Source organism: Odontesthes bonariensis, chromosome 19 (genome assembly GCF_027942865.1).
Source record: "Odontesthes bonariensis isolate fOdoBon6 chromosome 19, fOdoBon6.hap1, whole genome shotgun sequence".
Classification (NCBI taxonomy): Eukaryota; Metazoa; Chordata; class Actinopteri; order Atheriniformes; family Atherinopsidae; genus Odontesthes; species Odontesthes bonariensis.
The window spans coordinates 33010513-33023127 of NC_134524.1; the positions used below are offsets into that span (position 1 = coordinate 33010513).

The 12615-nt window shown below is 41.8% G+C and overlaps 1 protein-coding gene across 3 annotated transcripts in view; it reads right to left on the reverse strand.

The window, feature by feature from the left end:
* mtmr1a (myotubularin related protein 1a) overlaps window positions 1–12615 on the reverse strand; it is a 54475-nt gene that overhangs the window by 3214 nt on the left and 38646 nt on the right. For all 3 annotated transcript variants that reach the window (XM_075450952.1, XM_075450951.1, XM_075450950.1), the window contains 10 exons: window positions 10820–10903; window positions 8898–9047; window positions 8298–8486; window positions 7971–8156; window positions 7700–7858; window positions 5840–5887; window positions 5033–5125; window positions 1178–1291; window positions 453–496; window positions 238–370 (listed from right to left, as the gene is read on the reverse strand). In XM_075450952.1, the coding sequence (XP_075307067.1) occupies window positions 238–370; window positions 453–496; window positions 1178–1291; window positions 5033–5125; window positions 5840–5887; window positions 7700–7858; window positions 7971–8156; window positions 8298–8486; window positions 8898–9047; window positions 10820–10903 (1200 nt within the window). The remainder of the gene's footprint in view (window positions 1–237; window positions 371–452; window positions 497–1177; window positions 1292–5032; window positions 5126–5839; window positions 5888–7699; window positions 7859–7970; window positions 8157–8297; window positions 8487–8897; window positions 9048–10819; window positions 10904–12615) is intronic.

Consider the following 12615-nt stretch of genomic DNA (forward strand, 5'->3'; position numbering starts at 1 on the left):
GCCGCAGACCCAAAAGAAATGAACCAAAAGAAGAGAAAAAACAGCAGAGCAAATCATGAAAACCTCAGAGAGATTAAGACAGAAGCAAAGAAACATGAAATCTCTCTTTTCTAAGTCTTTCATGGTTCATGTGTTGATTGGTGATAATCATTTTCATTTATTTAGCTGCCTAAATGTTCCAGATGGCATCATCTTTACTAATCCGTGGGAGTTTTTTGGACTGTTTCTGCAGCATACCTGTGGTCTCATACACGGGCTCCAGCGGGCGTAGTAGCTGCTCCATAGCTCCAGGTGTCTGGACGAAACCAGTGGATACAGAACGTGGTTCTCATAATTCCCATAGAAAGGGTTGGTGAAGTCCTCGGGCTGGCTGTAGGGAGCAGAGTCCGACATCATATCATATCAGTACAATTACTGATGTCTTGGTCATATCTTTGCAGTCAGTGTTTTACCTGTTAATGTAGGACCACAGGGACACAGTCTTGGCGGGGGTCTCCTGCACAGGACACAAAAACATTTTCATCTGGCATTTATTTTACACAGAAATGCCTTTTCAGGCCCAGTAGAACACTTTGTTTACCAACCCAACGGTTACCAACCCAACGGTTACCAACCAAACGGTTACCAACCAAACGGTTACCAACCAAACGGTTACCAACCAAACGGTTACCAACCAAACGGTTACCAACCCAACGGTTACCAACCCAACGGTTACCAACCATCGTTTCCCATTTGGAAGAATAAGAAAAGGTGAATGGAAAGTAAAAATGGAAAGATAGAAGCTCTCACTAAAGTTTCATCAGCTTGCTTGATGTTTTTCAGAGGACACACTGGGGAAATTCAAATGAATGAAAAATTGAGCCAGCAAACAATAAACTGACATAACTGCCCAGTGTCTTTCCAGATTAGGAGATGATATCCAAACTACTCCCGTAGATAAAAGTAAGTCCTGGGGAAGAATGTCCACTGCAGTTGCTGTTTTTTCTCCTCCACCGCGGCTTCAGATATAACCATAGCAACGTAAGCTACACCACCAACATCTGGCAACACAGCCCAGTTTATGCAGTTTATTCACTTGAAACCAGTCAGAGAAAACTAAATCGTTTCTCTTCTGCCACACAGCTGCTGAATGGAAAGCTGGCTACAAACTGAGCTAATGAGATAAGTGTGTTATCACCTTGGCTGCCCGCTCCTGCTCACTGTTACAGAGGAATGTACCAAAGAGACAGCTGTAGAGGTGGTCCAGCACTGTGATGAGGAACAGCTCATTGAACTCAAAGGCTGCTGGGAACTACAGTAAAAAAAAAAAAACAGAGAAAGGATGATGAAGGGTGACTTTATGAGTTCATGTACCAACACATACTTAGCAAAGCACTTCATCAGACCAGGATGCAGAGTTGTAGTCTTACACACTTCTCTGCAGCTTCCCACCTACTGCTACCCACCCAATCAATTAACACAAAAGGAGCAAATCCTCTTGTGCAAAAAGAAATTATTAAAACAAAAACTTTAACTGAACAAAAACATCAAAGTATTAAATGTGGTTTGCTGAATATCAGATCTCTCCTTTCCAAGTCTGTTAGTGAATGAGTTGATTTGTGATCATCATATTGATATATTTTGTCTTACAGAAACCTGGCTGCAGCAGGAGGATCATGTTAGCATCACGTTAGCATCATGTTAGCATTAATGAAGCAACTCCCTCTGACTGTTTAAATGTTCACGTTCCTGGAACCACAGGCAGAGGAGGAGGAGTGGCAGCTATCTTCAGATCAGGGTTACTAATCAGTCCCACACCCAAGATTAGTTTGAGTTCTTTTGAATCTCTGATTCTCAGTTTTTCCCACGCAAAGTGGAAATCCCAGAAACCTCTTGTGTTTGTTGTTGTGTATCGTCCACCTGGCCCTTATTCTGAGTTTCTGTCTGAATTCTCAGAGTTTTTATCCCAGTTAGTGCTGAGTACAGATAAAGTCATTGTTGTGGGTGACTTTAATATTCATGTAGATGTTGAAAATGACAGCCTGAATATGAACTTTAATTCTATATTGGACTCTATTGGATTTTCTCAGAGTGTTCACAGACCGACTCACTGCCTTAATCACACCCTTGATCTTGTGCTGACTTATGGCATTGAGAGTGAACAGTTAACAGTGTTCCCTCATAACTCTGTCTTATCTGACCATTTTCTGATAACCTTTGAGTTTACATTACTTGACTATACAGTTTCTGAGAAGAAATTTACGTATAGAAGGTGTCTATCAGAGGATGCTGTAACCAGATTTAAAGAATTAATTCCATCATCCTTTTCTTCACTGCCATGTGCAGATATGACAGAGGACGACTACCTAAACTTTACTCCAGCAACACTTGACTCTCTTGTTGACAGCACTATAGTTTCAATGCGTACAGCACTGGACAATGTTGCCCCTCTGAAAAGGAAGGTAATCAGTCAGAAGAGGCTGGCTCCTGGTTTAATTCACAGCTGCGTGCTTTAAAGCAGACTGCAAGAAAGCTGGAGAGACAGTGGTGTTCCTCTAATTTAGAAGAGTCTCAGTTAGTCTGGAAAGATAGTTTAACAATGTATAAGAAAGCCCTTCGTAAAGCTAGAACTGCTTATTATTCATCATTGATAGAAGAGAATAAGAATAATCCCAGGTTTCTTTTCAGCACTGTAGCCAGTCTGACTAAGAGTCCGAGCTCTGCTGAGCCAGTTATTCCTTTAACTCTCAGCAGTGATGATTTCATGAGCTTCTTTATCAATAAAATTGTTTCTATCAGAGAGAAGATTGATGGAGTCCTTCCCACTATTATCAGTGATGTATCATCAAGTACAGCAGCTTTAGAAGTATCTTTAGAACCTGATTTGTATTTAGACGGCTTCTGTCCAGTTGATCTCTCTGAACTAACAACAGCAATAGTCTCTTCTAAACCATCAACTTGTGTTTTAGACCCAATCCCAACCAGACTGTTCAAGGAGGTTTTCCCATTAATTGACACTTCCATATTGGATTTGATCAATCTGTCTTTGTTGACAGGATATGTACCTCAGACTTTTAAGGTTGCTGTAATTAAACCTTTACTTAAAAAACCTACTCTTGATTCAGAAGTGTTGGCTCATTATAGACCTATATCCAATCTCCCTTTTATGTCTAAAGTTCTTGAAAAAATAGTTGCAGCTCAGCTTTGTGATCACTTACACAGAAATAATCTGTTTGAAGAGTTTCAGTCAGGATTCAGAGTGCATCATAGCACAGAAACTACACTGCTGAAAGTTCCCAATGATCTCCTCTTAGCCTCTGATAGCGGACTTGTGTCTGTGCTTGTCCTGTTGGATCTCAGTGCTGCATTTGATACGGTCGATCACAGTATCTTATTACACAGACTTGAACATGTTATTGGGATTAAAGGAACTGCATTAGGCTGGTTTAAGTCATATTTATCTGATAGATTTCAGTTTGTTCTTGTAAATGAAGAATCTTCCTCACACACCAGAGTAAGTCATGGAGTTCCTCAGGGTTCTGTGCTTGGACCGATTCTTTTCACTTTATACATGCTTCCATTAGGTAACATTAGACAGCATGGCATAAATTTCCATTGCTATGCTGATGATACTCAGCTGTACTTATCTATAAAACCAGATGAACCCAATAGGTTGGTCAGACTACAAGCATGTCTTAAAGACATTAAGACCTGGATGACTCAGAACTGTCTGCTTCTAAATTCAGACAAAACTGAAGTCGTTATCTTTGGACCTGAGCGCTTCAGGGAGAAATTGTCTAGCTATATAGTTACTCTAGATGGTATTTCCTTGGCTTCTAGTTCTACAGTGAGGAACCTTGGAGTTATTTTTGACCAGAATTTATCATTTGACTCGCATATAAAACTAGGACTGCCTTCTTTCATCTTCGTAATATTGTTAAAATCAGGAACATCTTGTCTCAGAGTGATGCAGAAAAACTGCTCCATGCATTTGTTACTTCAAGATTGGACTACTGTAATTCTTTATTATTGGGCTGTCCCACATATTCTCTGAAAAGCCTCCAGTTGATCCAAAATGCTGCAGCCAGAGTTTTGATGAGAACTAACAGGAGAGATCATATTTCTCCAGTTTTAGCTTCTCTTCATTGGCTCCCTGTTAAATGCAGAATAGAATTTAAGATTCTTCTCCTCACATATAAAGCTCTTAATGACCGAGCTCCATCATATCTTAAAGATCTCATTGTAAGATATTTTCCTAACAGAGCACTTCGTTCCCAAACTGCAGGTTTACTTGAGGTTCCCAGAGTTTCTAAAAGTAGAATGGGAGGCAGAGCCTTCAGTTATCAGGCCCCTCTATTGTGGAATAAGCTGCCAGTAAATGTCCGGGAAGCAGACACCCTTTCCACTTTTAAGACCAGGCTTAAAACTTTCCTTTTTTATAAAGCTTATAGTTAGGTCTGTTGAATCTGCTAGTGTGTCTGCTAGTGTGTCTTGTTCTGCCTCCACCTCTGGCACCCTCTATACTTTCATTACCCCCTACCCGAACCAGGGTTTGAATCCCATTCCCGCCTATCTTACCTCTTTTATTTCTCCCCCTACCCGAACCAGGGTTTGCATCCCCACCCCGCTGTGACTGGTGTGCAGTTGGTGAGAGGCTGAGGTAGCTTGTGGCTGTAAAAAGATGGTTGTTGTGGTGTGAGGAGCAGATCTATATAGGGAGTATAGGGAATTACTCACTGAGTCTGGTCCTTCATTTATTTATTTATTTCTTTTTTCGTTAGCACAAGTTTCTTGTGTTTACCTTGAATAGGGATGGCTCAGGTAATCCTGAAACATCCCATAGTTAAGCTGCTATAGGCCTAGACTGCTGGGGGGGCCTCATCTGTCACACCTTTCCTCACTTTACTCTCTTTATGTATATGTGATATTATTGTGGTCATTAACTCGTGTTTCACTGTTCCAACAGATATCCTTTGAATGGTGTATTTGGCGCTATATAAATAAAATTGAATTGAACAAGGGTTAGAAAAGAAGACGTGGGTTACAGACTAACCTGTCGAGTCATCTGCCAAACACAGTCGATGAACTGGAGGAACAGCGGCGAGCGCTCCGAGTTGGAATGGTTCTCATCCCCGTGACCCACACGCTACCGTACAGGAGCAAACGCTTTAGACTCACAACAGTTTGGAAATGTATGAAGTAATCCAGTGACAGGTGCATTTGTAAACAAAAAAGAATTCTGGCCCATACTGATCCAGATTAAAAAAATATCTGACCGATAGCTGAAGCCCTGAATGTCATTTACTTCCACCTTAATCAGGCAAAAAGAATTCCGCTCAGTGTCCTTTAACTAAACAGTTTTAAAGTGTTAAATCCTTCATCTCATTGTCTCTGAATAAGCATAGACTGATTCATGCCATCTGTTCATCTGTGAATAGAATTCATATTCCTGTTCCATTCTAATCCACATGCATTGGCAGCTCTGTTATTGACAGAGGTGTAAATAACCACCCTCCTGTTTGTGTTCCAGTGAAGCTGCCGGCTCCTTAAACCGTCTGCATTCACAGCGCCATGTGTTACTGAGGCAGCGGAACAGTGGAGCCATTTCAGCCGGCTGGAAATGACAACTACAACTGACAGTTTGCTTGATATGCTCCATGTAAAGGGGAAGTGAGTGGCCCAACAGCTCTGTTATTAATGGCAGGTTTAAATGACCTAAAAGACCTGCTGTTGTCACTCACTGAACTGCTAAGTCTGGAGAAAAGTCTAACAGCAAGACTAATATTCAAAGCTGGAAGGAGACTATATCAGCCCAAACAGAACAAGCTGTGATCATACTGTCATGGTAACAGGGTCTTACAGCAGAAAACTTGTGTCCAAAGCTGATCCATTCCTTCTCCACCAGAACCTACAGAGAGAAACACACACAGTAGAGGCTTATGGACTCCAGCCCACACATGAAATAAGGTCGCCCCATTTCAACTGGAGACTGTCAGAATCAGAACATCCGGGCTCAAAGTGGTGAAAAAAAACTACCACATGCATCTGTGACTTCTACATCTGACTAGAGGTTCACATGTTTTGATTTGAATCTATTATGATTACATAATTGGCTTGAAATGGACTGAATCTTTAATGTCTACATTCTAAGATTTGATTGCAATGCAGACGTTGAAGTTCACTAGTTGAGAGTTTCCAACAAGAGCAACTTAAAGCATTCATGAAACGGTTAACTCAAGCCTCAGTAGAATACATTTATAAAAATAAAATAAAAATAAATAATAATAATAACTTGGACTTATATAGCGCCTTTCAGGGTACCCAAGGTCGCTTAACAAGAGAAAAGAAGGGGGGGAAGGGTAGGGCCGGTTTAAGAAGAGTAGGACGTGGAGAAGAGATGTGTTTTTAGATTCTTTTTGACCTGTAGTAGAGAGGGGGCAGAACGGATGTGAAGTGGCAGATTGTTACATAGTGTAGGGGCAGTTGAACAGAAGGCCCTATCTCCATATGTTTTTAGTCTGGTGCGAGGAACGGAAAGTAGGTCCTTAATAATAAAATAATAATAATAAGATTATAATTGAGTGAACTGCAATTAACCTACTAATCATTAGTAGTTCAACTATGATGCCTACTTTACTGTGATATGATTGGCAAATAAATAGTGATTGAAGCGGGACAGAACTCTGAATGTTGTGCAAGTGGACGCAGAGCCAGTCTTGTTATCAGTTTGTTAGACATCTCAAGAGACTCTGGGATTAAGCCTGTTTTTGGACTGCTTACCTTTTGCCTGTTTGCTGTAAGGACCATTCAAGAAGAGATTAAAGACTCTTTATTAAACGATCCTGTGGTTTGGGTTACTCACACTCCCGTTCCATTGGTATTGCTTTAGTAGCATGCCTAGGGTCATTGTTGTGCTGGTTATTAATTATTGCTACATAATCTCTCCATTTGTGAGGATGGATTCCATGGTGCTTCACGGGATTCCAGGCCCTGATTTGGACTTCTCCACAGCTTTGTCCCTGATCTTTCTGGAGGGTTTCTTGGTTTTTGTGGTGCTGCTTGCTTGATGGAGCCTCTTTATGAGTGATGTTGCAGACTCTGGGGCCTTTCAGAACATGTGAGACTTGGATTGCACACAGCTGTAAGTTATTTAACGAGCTTTGGGACTTCTGAAGGTAACGTGTCGCACCGGATTTGATTTACTATTCACTTTTGTTTCCTTTTTTTTAATCTTTTTGAAAGAAAACCCATTTTTATCATTTCCCATCACCACTTTGGGCTATTGTTTTTTAGCTTGTCTACATACAGGTTGTAACATACATACTTATGCAATCCACAGTGCAGATATCTTCTGCAGTCTCTCAGTGGAGACATTTCTGCACATGGCTGTGGATGTCCCAATCATTTTCATACCAGATACAACGCTGCCACTTTGGAAAGTTTTAGTTGACATAAAAATAATTGCAATTTCTGACTTGTTTTTCTTAATTTTCATGACATTATTATAAGCCTGTCAATAAAAATAACAAAACACTTTGAGGGTGATCTGCATAACCGTTTTGCTTGCCGTGAGGTAAGACCTAAATGTTGACACGATCCCAGTTATCTGTAATAGCTGTAATATATGACTGATTGTTAAATGAATCAATGAGTAGTAATGTGTATATCTATTGTCATCTCTTGTTACTTCATTTTTCTGAGATTAAATTGAATGTGTGACCTGGAAGCCTGTGAGTGTGCGGTAGTAGCTGTCCAGCATCAGCATGGACAGGGAGGTGAGCTGGGCTGTTCTGTCCCATCCGTCACTGCAGTGGACCACCACCGAAGTCTTCCCAGACTCCAACTTGTAAGCCATCTTTGTTGCTCCTGCTAATAAGAGCTGCACATAACCGTGATACAAAACTGTGTTACATAGATGGATATTTAAGATGCATTTCCTGAATTTCATTTCATTTTTTCAGACTAATTTGGATTTTTATTGGTGTGATTACCCTTATGTACTCCAGCCAATGGGTCTGGTCAATAGCAGAATGCCAGTGGGGTTCATCAATAGTAGGATAAACCACATCCTTCATCTTTCTCAGAGACTCCCTTATTACATGAATGTTGGGGATATCCAGGAACATGAGCTCTACGTTGGGGTAGAAAGTTTCACTTTCAAATCCTCCATCCTTTGCCTTAGTGTTGGTGAAGACATGGATGGGGCCAGAGTGGAGTGAATGAAAAGGGACAGTTAGCAAAATCTGAAAAAAAAATATCTAATGCAAGAAAAAAGTCAAATTGATCAACATTATAGTAGAAAAATGGCAGTTCCGCACCTTGTTGGTCACAGCCACACTGCTCTGCCGAGCATCGAAGACGGTGAGTTTGTGGGACTGAGCGTTGGCGTCCATAATGACTTGGAGTAAATGTTCGTCTTCTTTACAGCGACGATCTGAAGGTCCAACTAATGGCTGGCTACAGCGCACTATTGTGGCCTGAGACTCTGGGTGAATCCAAGACAAGACCTGCAGGAGAAGCAAGAAGAAGCTGTATGAGTGAGCCACAGTCGCTGAACACCTGTGCCATCGCTCATTTTGATTCTCATTTTTTAGGATTATGTTTCAGTTCCAGGCTGCATGGTGGTTAGCACTGTTGCCTGGCATGGCTGTCAGTTAGATGTGTTGCAGTCCAAGGTTTAGTCATCTTGGAACAGGAGTATAAGCTTAAGGGTTAGGGTAAGGGTTGCAAAACTGGTGAACACCTAAATCCAAAAATAATGAATCCCTGTATAAGTTCTGTAACAATCCATCTGTTTTAATCTTTAAAACGGTTGTTTTATCAACTGCAGTTTCAAATGTCATGAATAAACCGTAGCAGTCAGTATGGCAGCCTCCCTCATCATGGGTCTCTCCACAGCAGGTGCTTCTCAGACTTACCGGGAAACGGTGTTTGGCTCTGAACAAAGCCCCTCGCTTTATATCATCCTCTGTGATGTTGGTGGGGATGACCAGGATTGAGGGGTAGGTATCACACAGCTCATAGGTGCTGTTCATCTTACTGATGGCCCAGCTTTCATTTGGGAGACCCTGTAAAAACACATTCAACCGCATTAAGAGGGTTTATGAAAAGTGCATTTAAAGACATATTGCTATGTAACATCTGTTATGTGCAGGGCTGGGTGACTTAACTCGTTATTATCGCGTTAATTATTTTACGCCGACAAATATTTTATCATGCATTAGCGCAGGTTTTATTATTTATTTTATTATTATAAAAGTCTGTTGCTCACAGGCTTTTATTCTGTAAAAGTCTGTCGCTCACAGGCTTTTATTTTGTAAAAGTCTGCTGCTGTCTGCTGTGGAACAGGAAAAGAAAGTAATCGGCGGATCCACCAAACATGGAGAAGGGTACGGAACTTTTACTCGGCCATTTTCATTTTTTTTTCTTCCAGACGGCGGAGTCGACAGAACCAAAGTCATCTGTAAACACTGCCAAGTTGAATTGTCTTCTCAGCGTAGTAGTTCCAGTCTAAAATATCACTTAAAGGCAAAACACACAACTGATAGCACCAAGTCATTCAAGGAAACAGACAGTGGAGCGAGGCTTCTACATTAAAAACTACAGAAAGATGCTGATGTTAAAAGTGTGTTTGCACAACAAATGTTATGGCACTTTCATTCATATGGCAGCACATTTAAAATAAAACTAAATGCTAAAGGCTATACACTACTTTTGAATTCATTTTTGGGTTTTGCGTACAAATGCGATTAATCGTGATTAATCAGGGAAATCATGAGATTAAATAGATTAAAATCGTTTTTAATCGTTGCCCAGCCCTAGTTATGTGATTAACTTTTTGGCTTCACTATTGCTTTTATTTCTCCAGTATAATCTGAACTCTGACCAAAAGAGAATTGTTCATGTGATGAATTGAAAAACATTCATATTGTAGAATTATAGCACATCAAGAATTGTAATGAAGAGCTGACCACTGGAAACAAAAATATATTTTTCAAGATAAATGAAAGGGAAGTAACTGTAAATGACGCTGCGAGTAATTTACTTTTAATTTGTGAGTAGTTGTGCCGTGAGTAATTTGCTAATACATAATCCTCATTTAAATTTGATCCACACAGGTAAAATCATGTCTGACAGCAAAATGATAAAGCAGCACAACATACTGCCTCACCAAATCAGTGTGACGCCAACAGTACGAGTTAGCTGAGGACAGGGAGCTGTGGATAGTTAGCTGTGGACAGTTAGCTGTGGACAGTGAGCTGTGGACAGTTAGCTGTGGACAGTTAGCTGTGGACAGTGAGCTGTGGACAGTGAGCTGTGGACAGTGAGCTGTGGACAGTGAGCTGAGGACAGTGAGCTGAGGACAGTGAGCTGAGGACAGTGAGCTGTGGACAGTGAGCTGTGGACAGTGAGCTGAGGACAGTGAGCTGTGGACAGTGAGCTGTGGACAGTGAGCTGTGGACAGTGAGCTGTGGACAGTTAGCTGTGGACAGTGAGCTGTGGACAGTGAGCTGTGGACAGTGAGCTGTGGACAGTGAGCTGTGGACAGTGAGCTGTGGACAGTGAGCTGTGGACAGTTAGCTGTGGACAGTGAGCTGTGGACAGTGAGCTGTGGACAGTGAGCTGTGGACAGTGAGCTGTGGACAGTGAGCTGAGGACAGTGAGCTGAGGACAGTGAGCTGTGGACAGTGAGCTGTGGACAGTGAGCTGAGGACAGTGAGCTGTGGACGGTGAGCTGTGAACGGTGAGCTGTGGACGGTGAGCTGTGGACGGTGAGCTGTGGGCTGTGGACAGTTAGCTGTGGACAGTGAGCTGTGGACAGTTAGCTGTGGACAGTTACCTGACGTCTGTACTCTGCTGCGGGGTCATACACCTTCCAGCCATCTGCAGGAAACTGCTCCCTGTACAGGAAGGCAAACAGAGGCTGACAGAGAGGCACAGGACATGTTAGCATTCAGACATGTTAGCATTCAGACAGTCTGCTGAAGGTATCATTACACTGATGAATGATGATTTCAAACTTTTGGGGGACTAAAAGTTACATGCATGCATTGTCTGTTGTAATTGCAGCCGGTAGAGACACTTCTGTCATGAACACTGAGGCTGAGCTACACTATCTCTGAGGATGCATGGACTGTCAATTTCAAATGAATATCTTTTAAGATATATGATGGTGAATATTAGTAAAGGTTAGCAACCGAACAATGGTTTAGTCAAATAATCATAGTGTCATGATACTCTATATTGCCAAAAGTATCAGCTCATCTGCCTTTACACACATATGAACTTCAGTAACATCCCATTCTTAATCCAGAGGCTTTAATATGACGTCGGCCCACCCTTTGCAGCTAGAACAGCTTCAGCTCTTCTGGGCAAGCTTTCCACAAGGTTTAGGAGTGTTTATGGGAGTTTTTGACCATTCTTCCAGAAGCTCATCTGTGAGGTCAGACACTGATGTTGGACAGAAGGCCTGGCTCACAGTCTCCGCTCTGATTCATCCCAAAGGTGTTCTATCGGGTTGAGGTCAGGACTCTGTGCAGGCCAGTCAGGTTCTTCCACACCAAACTGGCTCCTCCATGTCTTTATGGAGCTTGCTTTGTGCACTGGTGCGCAGTCATGTTGGAACAGGAAGGGGCCGTCCCCAAACTGTTTCCACAAAGTTGGGAGCATGAAACTGTCCAAAATCTCTTGATATGCTGAAGCATTCAGAGTTCCTTTCACTGGAACTAAGGGGCCAGGCCCAGCTCATGAAAACGTGAAAAGGCGTCTCCACAGCTCCAGAGTCCAGTGGCGGCGTGCTTTACACCGCTGCATCCGACGCTTTGCATTGCACTTGGTGATGTATGGCTTGGATGCAGTTGCCATGGAAACCCATTCCATGAAGCTCTCTGCGCACTGTTCTTGAGCTAATCTGAAGGCCACATGAAGGTTGGAGGTCTGCAGCGACTGACTCTGCAGAAAGTTGGCGACCTCTGAGCACTATTGGTTACTTAAAAGTAAGTTAGTTTTTCCCTCCCATATATTACTAAAATCATTCAGAATCAATCATCTAATGTGTGTGGAAGTGGGCTTGACCACCTTCTAGTGACTTATGTCTTGCTTGTTACCAGGAGAGACTCCATTAAGTGTCTGTAGGCCTGTTTGCATCGTTATATTTCTCCAGGCAAAGTGTACTAAAATATCTATTAAACTCCAAGCCATGGAGTTGGTAGTGGTACACCTGAAGCTCCCAATCTAAACCTGTACCTCCTCAGAAAGCCCAATCCCTGAAGGGCTTTGATATACATAGTGTTTTTGTTCTCGGCGTGGGATATAGCCTTTTGTAGCATAAAAATGGATTTGCTAGCAAGTGTTAAGATTGACGATTTCAAAATACTGTAGAACTTAGTCTCAGTTTGCCTTTATGTTCAATATAAGATTGTATCAGGGGGTATGTACAGCGGTCACCCTGCTCAAAGTTCCTCCAGTGTATTAAAAGACCCTTTCAATTCTTATGATTGAATTAAAAAATGTGAAGCCTTTCTCTGTCCATGATTTAAATCTGTTGTCACATTTGTTGGAAGTAAATTCTGAATCATAGACACACAATCTGAGCAGTTTCAACATTTTGTTGATATCACAGGAATATTAAATGAA